A 22,599-nucleotide genomic window follows, 5' to 3' on the forward strand; every position below is an offset into this window, starting at 1 on the left:
CTTTGATCTGTTGTATTAGGCAGATCAGCCATAAGAGTGAAACAGAACTTCCACACACACAAAAGTATTCTAGAGCAACGTTTCTCAACCTCAGCAACTTTAAGATGGGTGGACTTCAACTCCCAGAATTCCCCAGCCAGCATTGCTGAGTTTGAGAAACGTTGATCTAGATGTTTATGCAGGTAAAGGGTGTTATTTTGATGTCTTCTTCTGCACCATTTGAAGGTGTCTGGCCATATCTAGCATGGTCCTTAAGAAGCATGCTGTTCTTTTAATCAGTTCCGGTTTGGGAATACTTCTTGTGGCTTTCCACTGTATCTCTTCCATTTTACCAAATACCATTTTGAACCATCGCTCCAATCCAGATTAATGTCGTAGCCATCTTAAGCGAGCAAAGAACTTATTACCTTCCCAAACTGGGTGAAGTCTGCCCATCTTTAATATCCAACGGGGCCTCAAAGTGGCTAAAAATTGCTACAGAAGAAAAAGCAGTCATTCACCAGCCTTTGTCTTTGTATCAAAGATGGTTTAACCTGTTGGATCTCTGTCTGCTGTGCAGTTCATGTCTTTGCTGGCAAACACTTTTCCCTGCCAATCCACTAAATTTCAAGAGGCAAAACTTGCAAAGGACTTTAGAAAATAAGCATGTAACACATCACCTTAAAGCAACAATATTTATTTACACAGAAACACTTTGGACAGTGATCGTGGTACACTGTTGCTACAAAAACCAAACTCTGGGAGCATGTAGTAAAGCTCTGCCTAGATTTTACCACTGTATTGGAAGGAGCATTTGTGGGGTAAATATTCCCTTGTCTAAGTCATCTTATCCTAAGAAAACTAGTATTCCACACAGTAAACTAGTAGAAAGTTTCGACTAAATTTCTAATGCATCAACCAACCCCCTCTTCTCATACAGGGACTTTTACACATGCAAACAAGTGGTATATTCCAGGATGAGTTTTACTGCTTGCTGAAAATTACAGACCGTTTTTACAAATCAATGGGCTGCCCCTTAAAATCTTGCAGCTATCACCCTTTCACACTCAAGCATTTTTCACCCTAAGATAAAAGCTGAGAGAAATATTGCTCTTCAAGCAAGAAAAAAGAAAAAAGAAAAAGAAAAAAATCATTTCAAAACAACCCCCCACATAGCAAGTCATCAATAAGCACACCTTTTTCAAGAAGCAGAATATTCACAATAGGACTCTCCTGGCTCGGCAACAATTAAAAACAAAGTAACACAACACTTTGGTTTATTACACTTTTGAGCATGTAAGAAAATCCACAGGCCAGAATGACCACCTGTCTCCCCTGTACTCAGGATGGAAGCCTTCTCAAGAGAAAGACATTCTGATTTATCTTGGATTGACAGGATCCAAGATAAAGGCAGCCTTCTTTTAAAACAGCAAGCAATTCTGCAATGCTTTTTGGAATGGTCCAACCAGAGTGGATGCAAAGATGACTGATACAGAAGTACCACTGAACTCCTGTCCTGGAGGTGGTCTGTTGAACCCCTGCATGAGTTGCTGCCAAGTCAAGTGACCAACCACATGGCCAGACATTATTCTGTGGGCAATTTCCCTTTATTTTGGGGGGACTCCAAGTGGCATTAAGTGGAATAGGGTGGAGGGGAGAAAATCCTTTACTCAAAGGGGGAAACAGTATCAATGGTCAGAATGTTGAGAACCAAGAAGGAATTTCCCCATGTAAAGTTAAGCTGTTGGAGAATCAGCTTCAAAAGTCTTCAGACTGACCATGCTGAGGATGAGCTTGGTGAGATTAGAAGATAGGATGCTCAAAGGAAAGCAGGAAACCCACCAAATGTTATTTAGAAGAAGAATAAAAAAAAAAAATTACCTCCAAAGCAAGGGAAAAAAAATGTACGAGGTAGTCTGGTCAATCCTCTCAGAATACCAGCTGGTCTCCAAGAACTACCACCCGCTCGCTGTTTAACAACAGTAAATAAGGGTCTTCGGGGGAGTGGGGAAGGGGAGGGATGTCAAAAAATCAAGTTAGCAGCCACAACTGTACAATCAAAACCCCCTCTTTTTTATATGCATCACACATACGCTGCATGTAAAAAGGGGTGAGGCTTCAGTGGCACAATCATGAGCCCTACCCTGATTTTTCTGATACCCCCCCCCCTTTCCACAGATGCCCTACATATGCAGAGAAATTTTCAGGGAAAACAAGTCTTTCTAGGCCTCACTTGACTAACAGATGGTTAAGATGGTTCTCCTACATTTCTTTCTGTGATCCAGTAACTTGCACAGGCTTTGCAAGAGCCTGTAATTGTAATAATTGTAATTGTAATACATTAAACAACCCGTCACTTTGAACCAGTTTATGGCATCAGATAATTCATTTCATTTAGATAATAGGGATTAAAAACACCAGTAGCCTTGCATGAGCAGTTTCAGATCCTGTCATAGCAATGAGAAGGCTGATTTCCATCAGAGTCACTTAATACCCAGCAATTTGAAGAACTGAAATAAATTCTTCTTAATATATACATGTGAATATACATATGTATGTACGTATAGAAAAAATACACTATGTTACATTTTGAACAATAGGGTGGTCAGGTTTGGGAGAATGGTTTGAAGTAGGACTTTGAAACTGTCATTTAGAAAATAACTTCATTTAGTTCGGGTTATGCCAATACAAAAAGGATGTTCCAGGATGGCGTTACTACTGCGGGGAGAGACATAGTTTCAAAAGCTATGTGCCTACAATGGAGCAAGCAAAGCAAACATCCAACGATGCACGTCCAATTTGCACCACTTCTTCCGCACAGAATGACCAAGGGCAGTATCCGTAGTGCAACAACAGGATTCACACATCACACGAAATCATATTTATGTGGTTATGGCTTAGTAGGTTGTATGAACTCAGCCGCTGGATTTTTTTTTGAAACACGGCTGGCAGTATAATGTTACGGGTGAATCTAGCAGTTGTTTTGTTCTGTAAACTATAATTTAGCATGACGTATGAATTCAGAGCGCATCCCCAAAAATGAGGTGTGAGTTTCCATGGCTGCAGAAACCAAAAAACCCTTCATGATTAGCAGCAGTTTGCTCCGAAAATAGGAAGCTTGGGACAAAGGAAACGGGCTGCTATTCTGAAAACATGCAACCCAACTGTGTTGTGGAGCATTTCAGCTGCTAATGGGACCACACTTTGCCAGTGCTTAATTAAGCCAAACCAAAGCTGCTGTTCTGCTCCTCCTCGCTGAAGTCAAGCAACACCAATAGCATAACTGTCTTTATTTTTAAAGCCGACTGATCTATAAATAGGCGTGCAGAATATTAAGAGGATGGCAACAGCTGCTATGGGCAGATAGTAGAGAGTTCACCAGGAAGAGTATGGGGAGAGAAACTGCACTTTCTTCCTGCACGATTGCCCTCTCCTTTTCGCAGCCTCCTTTTCTTTATTTTTCCAAATCAACGTTTTTAGGGTATTTTGCACATTGTGAAACAAAATGGCTAGTTATTATCAGAGGCATCTGTGGGAAATAGGGGAGCCATGAAGGGGCAAATGACGAAAAGTAGCATTGTACCATCACATGGCAAGCCCCACCCATTTTATATGGGCATTGTAACTTCACACGCAAACACAGAGAGGGCAGAGCTCGCCCTGCAATACTGCGATACCCCTTTTGCTATTTTGATGAAAGCCTCTGATCCTGCACACGCCTCTGTTTTCTGTGTTCAGCTGGGTTAAGAGAGCGCGTGCCAGCTTTTATTATCCATGAACTCAAAGAAACATGGATAATATAAACCTACTGTAATCTGAGCCACTTAAATTATGAAGTGGAAAGTTAAATGTCATGATCAAGATACGCAATTGATCCTGAGAGTTTGCAAACCCACAAAATATCTTTTTTTAAAAACCAGCCTGGTATTTTATAGTGCTAATAGCTGTTTAAAAATATCCAATGATTCAAGTAAAAACTTTTTAAAAAATGGACTCGATATAGTATTCTATATCTGCCTACTTGGCAGCAAGCCCTGGAGATAGGGATGGGGCTCCCTTCTGACTAAGCATGTGGAGAATTGAATTTCACATCAACAGGCATTTGAACCTGAAGAACTTGCAGAGGGAAACAAAGGTACCAACTTTAGGCAGTTCCATTTTAGGTGAACCACTCCCATTAGTACAAAAGAAAGGAAAGCTTAAAGGCATCCTTATTAAAAAATCATTCATTCTTTTTAACTCCTTCCTGCCTAAATCAGGGACACCTTCTTAAACTAGGAGATACAAGGAACAATTTGATAGCTCCAGAAGAGTCTCTCAAAGACTACAGAGGCCTTCCCAAGATGCTGTTGACAGCATTAATTAAATTTGTGTGCTGCTGAATCATTTAGAATGAAGATTTAAAGCTTTTGCCATACCTTCAGGATTTTTTAAGGGTGAAAATGAAAAAGGAAGCGCAACTGAGGTCCAAACTGTTGAATTCCTACTGTGTCCTGTGGTCTCCCGTGGGAAAAACTGAGTGCTTCTAGGCAATATTTGGACTGCATGAGAAATTGATTACAGTAAGCCCCCAATGTGGTGCTGTCGATACATCACACTGTTTACTCATTATTTCAATTTACACATTGCCTCTCTACTCACAAAACACTCGTGGTGGACTACAGTCTTCATCACCCCAACCAACAAGATAATTGATAGAGGTGGTTGGGGATGATGGGACTGGACTTCAGCGTATCTGGATAGTGCCTGGGTAGAAAAGTTTAACCTAAGTAAAACAAAATATTTGAGCTGTGATTTATTATGGGGTGGAGGTTCTTCCCTGCTTTGGCCTCCCTGGGTTGCTCAGGTGGAACTTTCAGAAAGCCCCAGCCTGGGTGGCCAAAAGTAAGGCATGCTGGGATTTGTAGTTTCACAATGTCTAGAGGTCACAGATCCCACAGGCCTGGCTTCGAGCATCCCTAACTGGGTTTAAGGCAACCGCCTCCACTCCCACCCAGGACCTCTGCAGCCTCCAGGTGTCTAAGCAGCAAAGAGGAAAGACGGAGAGTTGCTAGGCAACCCTACGCAACCTGCAGAGGGCATCCGGGTCCCAATTCCTGAATAGGCTAACAGTGTGCCAGATTGGCGTATCCGAAGGTGGGAGAACCTACCCCTGCGTAACATAATAGGTGTTGAATATTGCAAAACAATGAAAGCAGACGTCTCCAAAGAAGGCCCGGGGGGTGGGACGGGGATATCGTTTTCCGCTGGGTATCAGCTCATTTGCTCCAGGTAAGTGGACAGCAGCAGCTCGGGAGGCAAGAAGACAGTGCGTTTGTTGCTAACCTTCATTTGACGTTTGCCTTCGTAGTTTGAACCTGGGGACAGAGATGTTCAAAACAAAGCCACATTTTAAAAAACGTCTCTTGGTGGGTCATCTCCTCCTGCTCCGACCTCCTTTCTGGTGGGGCGAGGAATGCATTCACTCCGAGAGGAATGCCACCAAGCTGGGGGCTGCAGAGCTACGCCACCCTCCCTTATACACAGCCCACCTAGACAAACGTGGGCATCCCCATTCATGTGCCAATTTTCAAAAACGCAGAGCCCATTGACCAGAATATGTGTGTGCTCATTATATGACGTGCACACTCCATATCTTATTGCCCAATTCCTGTAGTACAGTTTCTCAACCTTGGCCACATTAAGATGTGTGGACTTCAACTCCCAGAATTCCCCAGCCAGCATGCTGGCTGAGGAATTCTGGGAGTTGAAGTCCGCACATCTTAATGTGGCCAAGGTTGAGAAACACTGCTGTAGCACCTCATTTAGTGCCCCAACGCTTAACCAGCTCCTTTCCTGGGGGCAAGGCAAGGAGAGGCAGAGGTACACGGGGGATCCAAATTTGCAAGATGGTGGGTGCGGCCTTGCAAGAGAAGCCCCGCCTCTTTTGTATGAGTGTATAAAAATGGCAGGGCTTTGATCAGGATCTTTTGCCCATCGTCTTGCAAATTCTGGCACCCCCGTGGACATCCTGATGACCCCCAACAGTGCCAAGTCCCTTCTCTACCCTCAGAGGCCCCTTTGACCAAGTCTGCTACTATCTGGGGCTAATTACCTACCCGGTGAAGCCACAGCAAGCGATCAGCAACCAGCTGTCCAGTTAGAACAGCAGTTTTTGGCAGCCCCCAGCTTTCTTTCCAAAGGCTGAGTAATTGTCTTTTTTTTTTTCAAAAACAAAACTATGCAGAAAAAAAAGCCTGCAGTAGCTCAGTTGAAATCGCAGCCACTGCACAGGTCAGGGGAGAAAGGTATCCCCCAAAATTCCTACCCATACATTGGGGTGGGGAAGAAACCCCACCCCCCAATGACAGTGCCTATAAAAGCAGGGCTTAAATTAAAATATCATTCATAGTATATTGGGCACAGGGTTGCAACATAATAGGGCATATACTCTGTATGCAGAAAATCTGCAGGTGGCCAGAAAAGTTAATCCTTTTTTATTACTGCAGGATATGGCTGAGCAGGATTACACAGCTCAACCTCATACAACTCTTAAGCTGTTGGGGTGTAAAACTAACCCTCTCCTTTCAGCACTGGGGTCTGCACAGCCTGCTAACTACACCCTGTAAGCAATCAAGCACACCACGCAAAGCCTGCCAAGATGAGCACACCTTTAAAGGAGGCAAACGTAGGCTGAATCTGGCTTGTGGTCTGAAAGATCCCCTTCCCTGTTTTTGAACGTTATCACTCATTGCCAGCATCCTTGAGACAGAACTGGTCTAAAATATTGGCAATAATTTGCAATATGCCAGGTGTACGTTTTTCACAGCCTTCCTCCACAAACCCCTCATTGATCACACCCCCTATTAAATATCTACAACTCCTGTAGCTGCAGAAAGGGAACACTTTTAACTCTGCCTCCTGCCAGTATCTTTGATGGAAACTGCCCCAGGAATTATAAAACAATAGGACAGTGTGTAAATTTTCAAAACTAAGCAAAAAATATCTTGGAAAAGGGTCAAGATGCTCCCAAGATGGCAGCTCCCATCCATGAGAGGTGCCAGTTTTTAATCCTTCCAAGAAGTTGCTCTTTGCTTTATTGAGCTCGAAATTCTGCTCCTTAAATGTATGGAGACATTCAGTATATTGACTTAAGGTAAACGGAAATAATTCTATACATGCCCTGTTAGCACTTCATTATTCGTTATCACATCAGAGTTCTGGCACTGAAAATAAAGTCTGAGATTAAGCCAGACTACCTAGAACCTATATTGGGACTATTTTTTTTTTTTTTTGCCAGAACTTTAACCAAGAATTTGAGAATCTCCTTGCTAAACTTTGACACTGTGCCTTTAAATGGGTATTCAAAAATGGCCCGATTAACAATCTGCCTGGAAGGATAGATTGTAAACTGGGAGGCAGCTCCTGGTGGCCTAGCCCTTACTGGTTGGGAGAGATAGCAGTAAGTCAACCGCAAGCAAGCTTAAATATATAAAAATACACATGTATATTAGAATTTAGTTTCTCACTGGCAGAGACGAGGTCCATGTACTGGCAGAGGGCATGAAGGAGCAGCCGTTCAAAGCTGCAAGAAAGAGAAAAGGCGGCATTTAACAGCTCCACTCAGAAATTCTCTGTGTGGGAATCACTTCTGATAGCTTTCATCTTACTTGTGCATAAAGCACATTTAGCTGAGAAGCCAGGAAGATGGCAAATGACTTCTCCCCAGAGAGATCAGACCAGGTGAAGAAACACAACAGGACATCAAATCTTACCTGCTTTAAGAGGCTCCTTAGGACAATACTCAGAGTAACTACAGCAGTGTTTCTTGCTGGCTGGGGAATTCTGGGAGTTGAAGTCCACCCATCTTAAAGTTGCCAAGGTTGAGAAACACTGAACTACAGTAATCATCACCAATAGTGGAGTTAGTTCTAACTCTAAGGCAGTACCTTTGGGAAAGCTATAGAATAGTGTTTTTCAACCTTGGCAGCTTTTAAGATGTGTGGACTTCAACTCCCAGAATTCCCTAGCCAGCATGGCTGGCTGGGGAATTCTGGGAGTTGAAGTCCACACATCTTAAAAGCTGCTAAGGTTGAAAAACACTGCTCTAGAATATCTGACAGTTGCTTAGGGAAGCAGCTTTTTTTTGAGGAGAATAAGGAGAAACAGGAATATCTGTAAGCCTAGCATCGCAGTCATAGCCTTTGAAAAGGTGATCTAAGCTTTCAAATGCTTTGGACTTTATCTCTCTCATTCCCAGCCAATATGTAGGATGGCAAGCAATTGTGGGATAAGGAGTCTAAAACATCTGGAAGATGCCACCTTACCTGTCCTGGATCTACCGCTGAGTCCCAAGCTGGTTGTATCTCTCGCCTGCCAGTTCATTCTGATTTGGCGAGTATAGTTCAGGCTTCACAAGAATGAAACTGTCAGGTAGCATCTGCACAAACCTGGAGGCTTGACTAGGGAATGCAGTCACTAGGAAAGGCTTGAGCATATACATTTACCTGCTGGCATCTCTTATTCTGGGAACAGTGGGCAGGGGGGTTCTTTTTGATGGGAATGGCAAAAAAATAGGAGATGAGGAATGAATGAATGAATGAATGAATGAATGAATGTTGGACAGACTCTTAACATCACACTCTTGTTGCTCTGAGATTCCTAAAAGGAGATGATGTGAAAGAAACAGTATAAAATGAAGAGAGAAAGAAAGAAAAAGAGAGAAAGACAAGATGATGCTGGGAATTACCTTTTATATCTTTTTATACTTTACTTCCTCTGCTACTTAATAACCTATTTCATTATTTTTACTTATTTAAAATAGCTTTGTAATATGCCCCCAAAACTGGGGGTACTGTATATGGCCCCTTGATGTACTCCCAGATCATGTTGGTTTTCAACAAGGCCATTTTTTTTCCTTAGACCTTAAAAGCCTAAGTGCATCAAACAGCTGCAAGGCTTCACCCAGCTATTTCATACTTCCAAACATTAAGTGTTCTAAAAGCAGAAACAAACCGTGGGCTACTAGTTGGGGGTAGGCTTCCTCTGGTAATCTTCTCCCTTGCTGTCATTCTCCCACCAGCCCTCAAGAGGCTTAAGAAGTTTAACAAAAAAACAAAAAAAACACAACCTTGACTGAGAGCCAGTTTGGTCCAGTGGTGAAGGCACCAGGCTAGAAAGCAGGAGACAGTGAGTTCTAGTCCTGCCTTAGGCACAAAAGCTGGCTGGGTGACTTTGGGCCAGTCCCTCTCTCTCAGCCTAGCTCACCTGACAGGGTTGTTGTTGTGGGGAAAATAGGAGGAGGAAGGAATATTAAGTATGTTTGCCGCCTTGAGTTATTTATAAAGATAATAAAGGCAGGATAAAAAATCTAAAATAAAAAACATTGCTCACTCCAAGACAGGAGCTAACAGTAGTGGAAAAGCAGGTTCAAATGTCACTTACTACAGGCACTAAATGAGTAGGGCCAAGCCCATTTCCCTTTCTTACTGCTGCCCGCTGCAAAATGTAGTCTGTCTGTCTGTCTGTCAATCTATCTATCAATTATAATCAATCATATTTATATAATACCTGAACCACCACGTTCTTATTCAAGTTATGGGGTGATGATGGTATGTGCTAGAAAAGCCACAAAAAGAATTATTGTGCCTCTTAAGAAATCTAGCCTAGTTATCATGCTGGATGAATTTTGAAACCAAGTTTCAAAGATGCCAGGGGGTTCAGCAGGTTCCATTTTTTGGTTCAACTATCCTGTATTTCTTAGAGTCACAAGGGATTCCTACAGGAAAACCATCTCACCGTGGCTGATGTTTTCTTCTGAAATGTTCAGCCATAAGTATCTGTTGGGTATGTTTTAGGAAACTCTCTTAGCTCTATTAGGGGTGCTGGAAAACCCAGACCAGCAGTCGTCCAATGCAAATGGGTTTCCAGGGGAGTCTGTGGGGTTGGTGGTCAAAAAAGTCAAGATGGCAACAAGGACTGTGCGACTGAAGCCCCTCCCTATTTTAATATGCCTTATAACCATCATCTTGACTCTTTTCATCCTTTCTCCACGGGTTGGCCTTGCAGAAAAAGCTTCCAAAATTCTTTGCAATACAAGAGGGAGGGTGTCAAATTCGCCACAGATAAATCCAAGGCAGGACAGTTTAAAAATGGGATCACAACAGTTGGAAAATGAGAACAAAAAACTCAACTTTCAAAGCTCCAGAAGAAAAGTGTGACTTTGTTTAAGATGTTTTCCCAAGCGCTGTTTAGCTTGGGGGGAAAATTATAGTGATTCTGGATACTTCCCTTGACACTCACCAGGCTTCCTGCTCAACCTTATTTAATTCCTACTACTACTACTACTATCATTATTATACATTCTTTTATTTTAAAAAGGAAATGAGAAGCTTGCCTCTTGCAAAATAAGGGACCGGGCCTCTAGCAACATCTTTATTTATAAAAATGTCTCTAGATTCCACAGGTGAGCTCTCTAAATAAAAAGAACAGGCCAGGCTGGTGAAGAATTGCCCAGAAAATGAAAGGAAAAAGAAGTTAGTTGGGGAAATAAAGAGCATTCTACGAGTCAGAGGCGGCCTTGGTGACTGATTAGGCCCACCCTAGCTGCCATTTTGTAAACTCCCACAGCGGCCATTTGAGGAGAAAGTCCTAACAGGCTCTCAACATTCAAAATACATCCAGTAGTTGAGGGTCTGGTTAAGCTTTGCATGCCAAATGCCACTCTAGCCATTGCCGAGGACAGCAGTCAGCAATAGGGTTACCTATTGTCCATCATAGCTGTGTAGACGGCGTGAGGGTTAGTGGAGAAAAAGGCCAGCAACTCCTCCTCCAAGCCTTCCAGGGTCCCCTGTAAAAGAAGCAACAAGCGACATCTTTCCATCTACAACAGGGAACATCTACATCAGTGTTTCTCAACCTTGGCAACTTTAAGTTGAGTGGACTTCAACTCCCAAAATTCCCCAGCCAGCCATGCTGGCTGGGGAATTCTGGGAGTTGAAGTCCACGCATCTTAAAGTCGCCAAGGTTGAAAAACACTGATCTACATCTGTGCATCTACAATAGAGAACAATGACATATTTAGTCTCCTCATATATTTACTGCTGCAACAGAGTGGTTCAGAAACGGAGCTATTGATCAGAAAGCCTCCAGTTCAGATCTCCCTTACACTACCAACTCACAAGAGGCCCCATAAAGTGAGGTTGCTTTCAGTCTCAGTTTCCCCCTCTGTAACCTGAGTGTATGTCATGGTCTACCTCACAAGTCTGTGGCAAAAATTCAGGAAAAAAAAAATAGCAATTTGAACAATAAAAACAAAAAATAAAGGCGACGAGATGTTGCAGCTCAGAATTGTCTGCCATCGGTTCGTAAGGTCTTCCCAGACCTGCAGGACATTCTTGGATAGTGATAAACTTGCCGGGGAAGAGATAAGAAAGACCACGTAGGAATTGCGATGCATTTACAGGCTAGAATCAGAAGTTTACTTGCCAAGCAGGACAGTCATTTACTTACTCCTTTGTAAGCAAACCAGGCTCCGAATCGAGCCCTAAATATAAGCCGCTTCTGTTGCTGCCTAGGGAACATACCATGGGAATCCGACTTCGTTTCAGGGTAGTTCGTAAGCGTCGGCTGATGCGCTGAAAACAGTCTTTCGGTGTGAACGGAGGATGGTCTGCAACAATAGGGAAAAAGAGACAGAAAAAAAGTCACAAAAAATACACCAAGCAACCCTGGATGAATATCTCATTCCCTTTCCTCCAAGGGCAAAGCCAATGCATTTGGGAAGCCTACAAGTTCCAACTGTGGGATTAGTTTTCAAAGGTAGACTGCTTCTGGATATGGATGTTTCATTCTAGCCAGCAAGATGAAAAGCCTTCTCTTCCTCCTAGTCAGCTCCCTGATTTATATCCGGTGCTTTAAACTATACTGAAGAAAGACAGAGGCTCCTTTTTGGCCGGAATATCCCCCCGCTGTCTTTCCATACCTTTCCACTTGATCTCAGCTTTGTCAGGCAATTTATTTTTCGTTTTTTTTGAAGCCTCCTCTTCTAAATACAGAAGGACGCGCTCTTGTTCTTCCCCGGACCGGTTCATGAAATCATTCCAGATCTGAGAGACATATACATACATAATATAAACTCATTTCCAATTCCTCTCCTTTGCTATCTGCAGTGATCAAGGCAAATGCTACATGGAGGTCGCATAGGGCTGCGTGCATCAACCACTTAATTGGTGGTTCCATCAAGAGATGCTTTTATCTGATTAAGTTAATGGAGGTAAGATAAATGGAAAGGATTGGACTTTTTTTTTTTCCAAGAAAAGATTTTAAAAGACTTTGCTTGCTAAATGTGTTTACTAACTCATAGCTGACTAATCACCATGAATGGATGCAAACTAACGTACTGTACCCCATTAAGCCCAAAAGTGGGTCATTCCTCTCAGATTTATAAAATAAGGTTTATGCCTTAATGTGTTGTATGAACCCAGCTGGTTGTAGTTTGGTCAATAAACCAAGTCTGAACAAATCATGGTTTAGCATTATCTACAAATCCAGAGTTAAAGTGATGTTTAAGAGAGAGGGAGAGTTGTTTAGCCATTCCCATCATGTAGCTTATCAAAGGCACCCAATTCCAGACTGCTCTTCCCTTTGCTGAGTTTGGGGCAAGCTAGAAAAAATACGCAGCTGGTGGAGTATTTTCAAAGGAAGATTAGCAAGCCCCGAAGCATTATATTTCTTTTCCAGTCTTCATTATTATTAACATTTATATTTTGCATTTCCTCTAGGAACACAAGGCAGGGAATATAGTACTTGTAGTACTGGATCCAGTTCTAATTTCCCTAATGGAAGGATGCTGAGGAACTGGACGGAGTGACAAAGATGGTGAGGGTCTTGGAGGCTCAATCCTATGAAGAGCGGTCAAAGGAACTAGGTATGATTTGCCTAAAGAAGAGAAGGTGAAGGGGAGTCACAGCAGCAGTCTTCCAATATTTGCAGGGCTGTCCCAGGGAAGAGGGTGCGGATTTATTCTCTATAACTCCTAAGGTAGGAGAAGAACGAACAAGTGGAGGTTTTACAAAGGGAGATCCAAACTCAAAGTACTGTATGGAGGAATCTCCTGACCGTGAGAGCTATTTGGCAGTGGAATAACCTACCTCCTGGAGCTGTGCAGGCTCCATCACTGGAGGTTTTCAAGCAAAGGTTGGACAGCCATTTGCCAGGATGGTTCGAAGATTCCTGGCCTGGGCCAGACTAGAAGACCTTCCGGTTCCATTCCAACCCTATGATTCTTTCTTGGGCTGCATGCATCAGCCGCTTAATTGGAGGTTCCATCAAGAGATGCTTTTATCTGATTAAGTTAATGGAGGTAAGATAAATGGAAAGGATTGGACATTTTCCTCATCTTCCTTGTGAGGAAGTCCACTGGATAACTTTGGGTTGGCAGAGAATACAGTGGCTGAAACCGGGTCTCTCTGCTGGGAGTCCAACATTCTGACCGCCACACCACTCTGCCTCTCTCACCGAGTCATTTTTTTTTCAGCCTTGTTCCTCAATGTCCTAGCAGGAAGTGTTATTTTTTTTTACATCATCTTCCAAATCACAGCCTTGTTGGCAGCTGTGCTAATGCCCAGGTCTGCGCAAAGACCTTTGTTTCCATGGCACTTTAAAAAAGCCTAACGCAACCCAAGTATTGTACAATAAGGATTCCTAAAGCGTGATTAAGCAACATGTTCTGCAGTATTTATTCATCACCTTTCCTCATACAGCACTCCCTTCCATCTAGGCTCATTCCTCATTCCCCATTCATTACATCATCAACCGTGGGTGCACCAGTTCAGGGCATCCCGCACAAGTTGGCCTCCTGGATAGCTTTTTTTAATTTAAAAGTTAACTTAAAAGGCTACCAGAAATCATCCCTAGAGGCCTGTCACTCAATTCTTCTTCGAGGAACAGAAATCTAAAACTTTCAGATGGGTTTCACCCATTCATCTGGATGGGGGCCTTCCAGATAGGTTTCAGCTTCTGCTTTTGCTAGACTTTATGGCCAGCCTTTGGCTGGGTGGGGCAAAATGAGGGGAGAACCCAGAGCAGAAAAATCCAAGAGCTCTGCCTGGCTGCCTTGCTTTCAGTGGAAGAGAAAACAGCACCAGCTCCACAGCCAATACAGCCTTTTCTCCCTGTTGGGGGGAACAGGGCGGCTTTGGTTCCATGGGGACCAAAGCTGTGTCCAATCCACCCCAACTCTCCCTTCCTCCCCTACTGCTGAAATCTAGCAGCACAGTGACAGTGGCTGGAACCTTCTCCGTGAAAGCCTGGGCTCCACCCATAAACTATAATTCTCTGTAATAGTCATGACTCAACATGATTCAACATGCATAATACTGTCACATCCTTATGTTTCCTGACTAAAGTCCTCACCAGAAGGATGAATTTTAACCTCCACAACCTGACTCATCCAGTGGTGTTATTTAAGAACAGAAAACGCTTCTTAATGTGATCCCTTTGCAAAGTTTATTCATAAAGGTTATAAAATAAACCATGTTCATTTTAACTGGCTTGCCAAAAAAAAAAAAAAGCACCAATTTCTTGGAAGGGAGATTGAATTAATTTAGCACTGAAACATCAATTTACTGAGCAAATTTCTGTTTCCGATACAAGGCGTGGAGAAAGATGCGGTTTCCGAGGAAGAGGGAATCAGCTACAGAAAAGGAAAAAAATAGAGCCCTACCTTCACGTAAGTCTCATTGCTGCAGGCCTCGGTAAAAATGCTTGGTGGAGCAGGATGGGCAAGATCCCCTTCTTCACTGGTGCAATCATCCCGCTCAAGGAGGTTCATTAGGTAACGCGCTAGAAATACACAGAATTAATAATGAAATTATAGTGAACCTTTCAGGGATGTCAGTGGGCAGAACAGCACATTCAACGTCACACTACCAGCACTGTTTAACTATTTATTAGCTTTATACAGTATCTCACTTTTTGTACAGAACTCAAGGCTGCTCACATAGTGCTCCCTTCTCCTATTTTTCCCAACAACAACCCTGTGAGGTAGGTTGGGCTGAGAAGGAAGGACTGGTCCAAAGTCAGCCAATGAGCTTCTGTGGCTGAGGTGGGACTAGAACCCGGCTCTTCCTGCTCCTAGTCCAGGACCTTCCCCGTTGCACCTGATTGGCTCTTGGGCTGAGAGGGAGGGACTGGCCCAAAGTCAGCCAATGAGCTTCTGTGGCTGAGGTGGGAGTAGAACCCGGCTCTCCCACTCCTAGTCTAGCACCTTCACCTCACCCTGGGTCTCAGTTGTTAATTCCTCAATGCCAACACAAGTGGGCAAGACAGCACCAAGCCAGATTGGCCATCCCTAACAGCTGCCCTGTTGGACCATTCAAGCATAGAATCCTAGAGTTGGAAGGGATCTTAGAGGTCTTCTAGTCCAGCCCCCTGCCCAGTAGAAGAATCCTCATACCATTCTGGACAAATGGCTGTCCAGTCTTTACATTCAGTGTGTCAAAAGCAACAGCCAGTCCCACTAGGCTGGAAGGTCATAACCCATTTTGTTGGCCTGAAAGAGCTATGGTTTCGCTTAACAGTTCTAAGAGCGTCAGGGCCAAAACGATCAGAATTCCCAGCCAGCATGACTACAGTGCGGGGGTTGATAGAAGTTAATAGTGCAAACCTCTGGAATGTATCGAGCTGGAAAAGGCTGCTCTGGATTTTGATCAATTTCCAAACAGCCGCCGTCCAATAGGTAATCCATAGGTAAGAGCCAGCTGCCAAAGGCTTTCCAAGTTGCCCGCCAACCACTTACTGTTCTCCAGGCGCTGGAGGCTCTTCCTCCCTTTAGCCTTGGGAATGAGGTCTGAGTTGCGGATGGCTTGGTGAATGTAGTATTGCTTCCGTTTGGCTGGAGAAAACCTCTTGGCAGAAGCGTTGGCCAGGGGGGGCAAGCAATTCTCAATCCTTCTGCAAAAGACAACCCCCCCACCCCAGTCTCAGAGGCTTAGCCCTGTGCATCCTCTTTGCCTTCTCTTTTTGCAAATGCTTCAAATGCACTGCTAACTGCAGGACAGAAACCTACAGCCAGGCTAAGCAATCCTCACCTGCACCCAGGAAAAACATGGCAGGCTGTAGGACTCTCCTCCTGCTAGCATATGGTATTTAGAGGTAGGCTACTCTTAAACGTGGAGGATCTATTGAGCTGTTACGAATAATGCTCATGTCTATACACATTTTCAGGCCGGTATCTTTACCTTGCAACTGCTAGTTGCTGGATTCTTGCAAAGGATCATGAACTAAGCCAGTCAAATTCAACCCTTCCAAAGGTTGCAAAAGGTGGCATTGTATGAAGCCTGTGGAGACTGTGCCTACTTTTAACAACAGAAAAATCCAGCTAAAAATGAAGAGGAATTAATCTTTCAAAGAAATACACACAAAAGAAGAAAACCCTGCAGCAACACTGCAAGGGTCCATCTCCCTTCACTTTATTTTCCATTATGATTTTTCATCTTCCAGAGTCAAGCCTCATGGCAGATTGGAGTGAGCTAAAAAAAAGAGGTATTCATGGTATTCAATTATTTTCCTTTTCATAGTAAGTGATTCCAGCATTTCATATTTTCTGAAAAGAGTTTTGCAGATACTGTTCCAGGGCAAAACACCTTTTGCTGGGGCTGCTGGTGAGATCTAAAAGCAGTGAACTTTCTCCTTTCCCATTATGGACTCATCATTTTCCCTGTTTGCTTCACAAGGGAAAGAAATAATAACTTTTTTAAAAACCAAGAAGAAAAATAGCCACCACCTGGGTCACTGCCAGCCATCTGCTTCTTCAACAGTTAAACTACTGGGAAACATTTTGTTAATGTGGCAATCTGACCCCTCTGGAGAGGAAGCACTGCGGGAAAACTGTGGGTTTTATTTCTGAGTCAATAGGCATCAAATTGCACCGGCTGGTTGCTTTCTACAGTATATGCAATGAATTCTTACATTTTGCAATCAATAATTTGACTGACCCACAAAAAGAAACTTTTCTATCGCAGTACTTGCCCTTAAACACGGTCCTCCGAGATTAGATTCACTCCTACCCAGCCAGTTGTTTTTTTTTTTGGAAGGCTCTGAAGACACAGATGTGTTTGTGGGATGGGGGCCAGAGTGTTTGTTAGGGGCCATGATGTGGTTATTATTTGTCTAGATTGGTTAGACTCAACTGTTTATGTTTTATATTATGTTACTGTATTGTTTTTAAATGTTGTAAGCCACCTGAGTTGCTATTGTGAGATGGATGGCTATATAAATCAGATAAATAAGCAAATGCCTTGCAATCCATGTTTGTAATTAATATTCCCCTTAAAACAGACAAAGGAGGAAAATAATAAGGACTCCTTTGTCTATGCCCAAAGTTAATGCACTGTATTAATCTACAACACCCATCATTCCCAGGAAGTTTGATTCATGGATAGGTGGAAGTTGTAATCCAGTTTCATCTGGTGGCTGACCATTTCCCCAATCTTGGAATAAAGGAAGGGAGGAAAGAAGTTTAAAAAGTGAAATGTTAGATGGCCATCAGATTAGGAACAGGAAAGAATGCAAATGTTTCTTTCTTGCATTTAGATATGTTATTACGTGTCAAAAAAAATTCCTAGGTTGCCTTTTAAAACAAACCTCTCTTCTTCAGACAGTTGGCATATAAAAAGGCATGAAGCATCAACACAATGACAGATACAGTAGTAGTCCTCCCAAGTGCAGGGATGACAAAAGAACCCAGCCAGGTGTATCATATACCTGTGGAACTCACTGCCTTAGGAACTTGTGAGACTCATTAGGTTCAACTGCTTTTAAATAAAGCAGACTTGATAAGGAGGAGCTCTGTTAACTCTCAAAAATGGAACCTCCACGTTCGGAGGAAACATCACAAAAAAACCCGAGGCGGTGGGTGACAGCTGCTGCCTTCCCACCCTTGCTTGTGGACTTCAGGATGAGCTGGATTTTTACAGTCAGATCTACCCAACTCCACTTCAGAGCTGGCTGTGTTATTAAACGCAAAAACCTCCAGATGATAAGGCAGTCTATCTTGCAGTTCCAGTGAAAGAGGGAAAGGCTCCCGCCCTCCTTGACCTGAGAGCCAGAGGGAGGCTGAACCAGGTGGGACTCACGAGCATTGCAAAGAAAGGGAATACACCCACATCCAACGGTGCAGCGCCCCACAACGCTCCAGCCTTTCTCCTACTCACCCGTAGGGCTGGTCCAGGGGGGCTCCAGGCAGCTGCTGCTGCTCCTCCTGGCTCCCCCTCAGCCCCCCGGCCGCTTCCCTTTTCAGCCCCACCATCGCTGCCCGGCCTGCTCCCCCTCCCCGCCTTCTCGCGCCCTCTCTGCTCCCCGAACGGCCGAAGGACGGGACCGACCCGGCCAAGGAGCCTCCCGGGCAGGAAGTGACGTCAGCCCGGGGAAAGGGAGGGGAGGGAGGCAAGGGTGGATTTAACTCGCTCCTTGCAAGCGAGCGTTTCCTGCCGCGGTTAATGGCGTTGCCGCCAGCTTCGATAGGCCGGAGAAGGTTGCGCTGCTCTGCCACCTGCGCGAAGAACTGGTGTGGTGGGAACAGAGTTACCTTGCGTGCAGGCAACGGTGCTGAAGTTACCCCTGCATACGTGTATGGGGAGCACAGTTTGGCCAGCTGGCTTCCTGTAGATCAGCGCTTCTCAATCTCAGCACTTTCAGATGGATGGGCTTCGACTCCCAGAAGTTGAAGTCCATCCATCTTAAAGTTGCTGAGATTGAGGACCACTAATGTAGATGCACCCGTGCAATTATCATTATCATTTATTTGGAGGGGACGGTTAATCAGAATGGCATTTTCATTGGTTTGCTTCTGGAAGGGTGAGAGTACAGATCTTCTCCCATCCCCTCCGGGTCCAGCGCTTTGGACTGCCTGTTCCATGATGCCCAGACCAGGATGGGCTCCACCATCCATGATTCCCAGCCCAAACCATGGAACTTGGGAGCGATGGGAGGGCGTTGTAGTCTGACGCCCCTGGAGGGGCTCGGGGGTTCAGCCAGACAGCGAGGAGGAGCGGTGGTGGGCCCGCCTCGGGTTGGGGGCTTCTGGTGGAGGGAAATGCAAGGGGCGGACTTTTACTGGGCAGGAGGGCACCGTAGTGGGCGCAACGTGCAGGTCCTCTGTAGAAACGCGGTGCAGACGGCGTAAATCTGCCTGCGGAGCAAGCCCTGCCTTGCCAGCCCGTTCCCGTGTAAGGAACAGCAGCAGCTGGATCAATGCTGGGGGGGCTATATGTGCAGGCGGATTGCGTTGCATTTAGCAACCAGGGGACGAGCTCTTTGCTTTTGAAATATAAGGCGTTTTTTCCAAAGCGTTTTAAGGAAAAAAACGGGGATACACAAGAAAAACAGCATTAATTAAACAAAAGAAATGATACTGGAAGAGTACGGTATCATGTATGGGAGGAGTTAGCAGAAAGGATTGCTTTGTTTGCATAGGCGCCTCCCATCATGCACTTTGGGGAACTTAATAAAATCTGTTGTTTTTAAAAATGAATTTTAAAAAGTGTAAGTTCAGTGGCTGGAAGCAAATACACTGAATGGAAATAAATGTTTTGGCTGGGAGGGAGGGGGAAAAAAAAGACATTGTTTACTATGACTGGAAAAAATATGAGAAAACAACCTTTAAATACTTCTCCAACAAGGGTGTAGTTTGTGCTCGCTTCGGCAGCACATATACTAAAATTGGAACGATACAGAGAAGATTAGCATGGCCCCTGCGCAAGGATGACACGCAAATTCGTGAAGCGTTCCATATTTTGCAAGCATCACAGACCTGTCTCTGCAGCTCTTTTGCCTAAACTAAAAGCTTTTGCTAAAAAAAACCTTTTTGCAAAGAAGTTGCAGGAGGTGTTTGAAAAAATTCAAACTGTTTGATTCGTGAAATTATTCTGTATAATTTTTTTTAAGACAGGAAAAAGGCACTGAAAGAATGAATAAATTTGGTTGGAGGTATTACCCAACTGTGGGGCTTAGATTGAGCAATGAAGTTGGTTTCAAAAACTGGCCTTTTTCTAAACCACAGAAATGGCCGCTTCCTCATCCTGTTTGTATTTTAATGTCGCTGCATTATTATATGCATATTGTATACATTTAATGGCAGAAAGTGAAGAAGAACTAAAGAGCCTCTTGATGAGGGTGAAAGAGGAGAGTGCGAAAGCTGGCTTGAAACTCAACATTAAAAAAACTAAGATCATGGCATCTGAACCCATCAATTCCTGGCAATAGAAGGGGTAGAAATGGAAGCAGTAACAGACTTCATTTATTTGGGCTCCAAGATCACCGCAGACGGAGACTGCAGCCATGAAATTAAAAGACGCTTGCTCCTTGGGAGGAAAGCTATGGCAAGCCTAGATAGCATATTAAAAAGCAGAGACATCACCTTGCCGACGAAGATCCCCATAGTCAAAGCTATGGTTTTTCCAGTAGTAATGTATGGCTGTGAGAGCTGGACCATAAAGAAGGCTGAGCGCCGAAGAACTGATGCCTTTGAACTGTGGTGCTGGAGAAGACTCTTAAGAGTCCCCTGGACTGCTAGGAGGTCAAACCAGTCAATCTTAAAGGAAATCAACCCTGATTGTTCATTGGAAGGATTGATAACGAAGCTCAAGCTCAGATACTTTAGTCACCTAATGCGAAGAGAGGACTCTTTGGAAAAGACCCTGATGCTGGTGAAGGCCATTATTTTGATACACAATTTTATATTCTATATATACACAATTTTATATATATATATATATATATATATATATATATATATATATATGCTTCACATAATGTATAACCATACCTGTAACAGTGCACTCTATTTTATTTCTAAAGGGTTAACTTGCTTTTGTTTTGTAAAGAGCACTGGTTTCTTCCCCCCTTATCTCTTTGCTGAATGCCCGATTGTCTTCGAATAAGCAATTAGCCGAGTACAAGCTGTTTGTTGTACCAAGCTTTTTGCAACAGTTGTGAGGCCCTGCATTCTAGAGAAAGATAAGAAGAATCTGGTATGCCATTCCCTTGGTAACCAGAAGAAAAAGTTACATTTAAGTTTACCTTCCTAAGAACCACCTTTCACTTGCTCAGACCGTCCCAAAAATCCCTTGTATGGGTATGAGGGGATGTACTATCTGATTACAGATTTAAATGTCTATAAAGCCTCTGATGTTTGTTTTGTGAGGGGTGATTCCATCAACATCTTTTGTTAATGTGTTGATTGGGGTCACCCAGCTGTGTCTTGATCAAAATACATCTGCTATTCATCAGAAGTCTCATCTCAAGTCTTCTTATTGGCATTTTATTGAAACTTGGGAAATAAAAGTGCCATACACTGGGAAAGATTGAAGGCAAAAGGAGAAGAGGACGGCAGAGGATGAGATGGTTAGATAGCATTACTGAAGCAATGAGCATGAAACTGAGCCAACTCAGGGAGGCAGTGAAGGACAGGAAGGCCTGGCGCGACAGGGTTCATGGGGTCACGAAGAGTCGGACACGACTTAACGACTGAACAACAACAACAACAATTGTATGCATTATTGTTATTTAACTTTTCAATTTATACCTGTATACCACCTGGAATCTGTTTAGGAAAGAGGTGCCAGATAAATCATAAACCCTATTATTATTGTATATCCATGCTGGCTGGGGAATTCTGGGAGTTGAAGTCCACACGTCTTAAAGTTGCTAAGGTTGAAAAACAGCGATGTAAAGCAATGATAGTAATAAATGAATCATTAGTCATTCTAATTATTATATTATGCCTTTTACTATGAATTTGCAAAATTGCATGAAACATGCATTTTCTTTAAATGAAATGTATTTAAAATTCTTGAAATAAAATAATTACAGCAATCATTGTGCTTATTATGACTACTATTACCATGAATTTAAGTACCTTTAATTACCTTTTAATTTCATTACCTTTTAAGTACCTGGATCTTTTCAATGTATAACAAACATAGGTTTCTGCTCCCTTGGAAGTTGTTGTTGTTTAGTCGTTAAGTCGTGTCCGACTCTTCGTGACCCCATGAACCATATTGCGCCAGGCCTTCCTGTCCTTCACTGCCTCCCTGAGTTTGCTCAGTTTCATGCTCATTGCTTCGGTGATGCTATCTAACCATCTCATCCTCTGCCGTCCTCTTCTCCTTTTGCCTTCAATCTTTCCCAGCATCTCCCTTGGAAGACATAAGCTTAAATCAATTTAGGACGGGAACGAATTAGAATGATTTATATAATTATATGAATTATATTATAAATAATATTTATACATAAATGTTTATAATATTATTTTAAAAGGCTCATATTACATTAATAAAGCATAATCGTAATGCCATGCAACACGGTGATGTAAGAAATGAAGCAGTAGCCAACGTTTTCTATAAATGTATCTGAAGTCACTGAAAAACAGCCATCCACAGGCCGGATGGAAAAGGAATTTCCAGAAGGATACTATGCGCGAGACTATAGGGACAGTTCAGTTGCAAAGAACTTGTATTTTGGAGCGAAGTAAAATATGGAACGCTTCACGAATTTGCGTGTCATCCTTGCGCAGGGGCCATGCTAATCTTCTCTGTATCGTTCCAATTTTAGTATATGTGCTGCCGAAGCGAGCACAAT

At 43.3% G+C, this 22,599-nt stretch overlaps 1 protein-coding gene and 2 non-coding genes across 3 annotated transcripts; 1 reads left to right on the forward strand and 2 right to left on the reverse strand.

Moving 5' to 3' along the window:
- Nucleotides 1-667: 667 nt before the first annotated feature.
- Nucleotides 668-18,356, reverse strand: R3HDM4 (R3H domain containing 4). The gene is made up of 8 exons (XM_007434642.4): nucleotides 18,174-18,356; nucleotides 15,758-15,912; nucleotides 14,684-14,802; nucleotides 11,942-12,065; nucleotides 11,544-11,629; nucleotides 10,722-10,807; nucleotides 7,488-7,543; nucleotides 668-5,336 (listed from the first exon to the last, which is right to left on the reverse strand). The coding sequence occupies exons 1-8, from the start codon at nucleotides 18,266-18,268 to the stop codon at nucleotides 5,233-5,235; spliced, it is 825 nt and encodes a 274-aa protein (XP_007434704.1). The 5' UTR covers nucleotides 18,269-18,356; the 3' UTR covers nucleotides 668-5,232.
- A 1,294-nt stretch (nucleotides 18,357-19,650) lies between these two features.
- Nucleotides 19,651-19,757, forward strand: LOC112541419 (U6 spliceosomal RNA). The gene has a single exon (XR_003085408.1). It is a non-coding gene; the product is annotated as a U6 spliceosomal RNA (small nuclear RNA).
- Nucleotides 19,758-22,489: 2,732 nt separating this feature from the next.
- Nucleotides 22,490-22,596, reverse strand: LOC112541418 (U6 spliceosomal RNA). Its single transcript, XR_003085407.1, has one exon. It is a non-coding gene; the product is annotated as a U6 spliceosomal RNA (small nuclear RNA).
- Between the last annotated feature and the right edge of the window lie 3 nt (nucleotides 22,597-22,599).

This window comes from Python bivittatus, unplaced genomic scaffold, assembly GCF_059951505.1.
Source record: "Python bivittatus isolate LINGU-HERP-01145 unplaced genomic scaffold, Pbiv_v1 ctg000580_np1212, whole genome shotgun sequence".
In the NCBI taxonomy this organism is placed as follows: domain Eukaryota; kingdom Metazoa; phylum Chordata; class Lepidosauria; order Squamata; family Pythonidae; genus Python; species Python bivittatus.

Excerpts from the sequence above, each read along its gene's own strand:
- R3HDM4 (XM_007434642.4), bottom strand. The coding sequence starts at position 18,268 with ATGGTGGGGCTGAAAAGGGAAGCGGCCGGGGGGCTGAGGGGGAGCCAG. Across the intron at positions 12,066-14,683 it reads GCAATGAGACTTACGTGAAG|ATCTGGAATGATTTCATGAA; the intron begins GTAGGGCTCTAT and ends TATGTCTCTCAG. Across the intron at positions 10,808-11,543 it reads AACGAAGTCGGATTCCCATG|GGGACCCTGGAAGGCTTGGA; the intron begins GTATGTTCCCTA and ends CTTCTTTTACAG.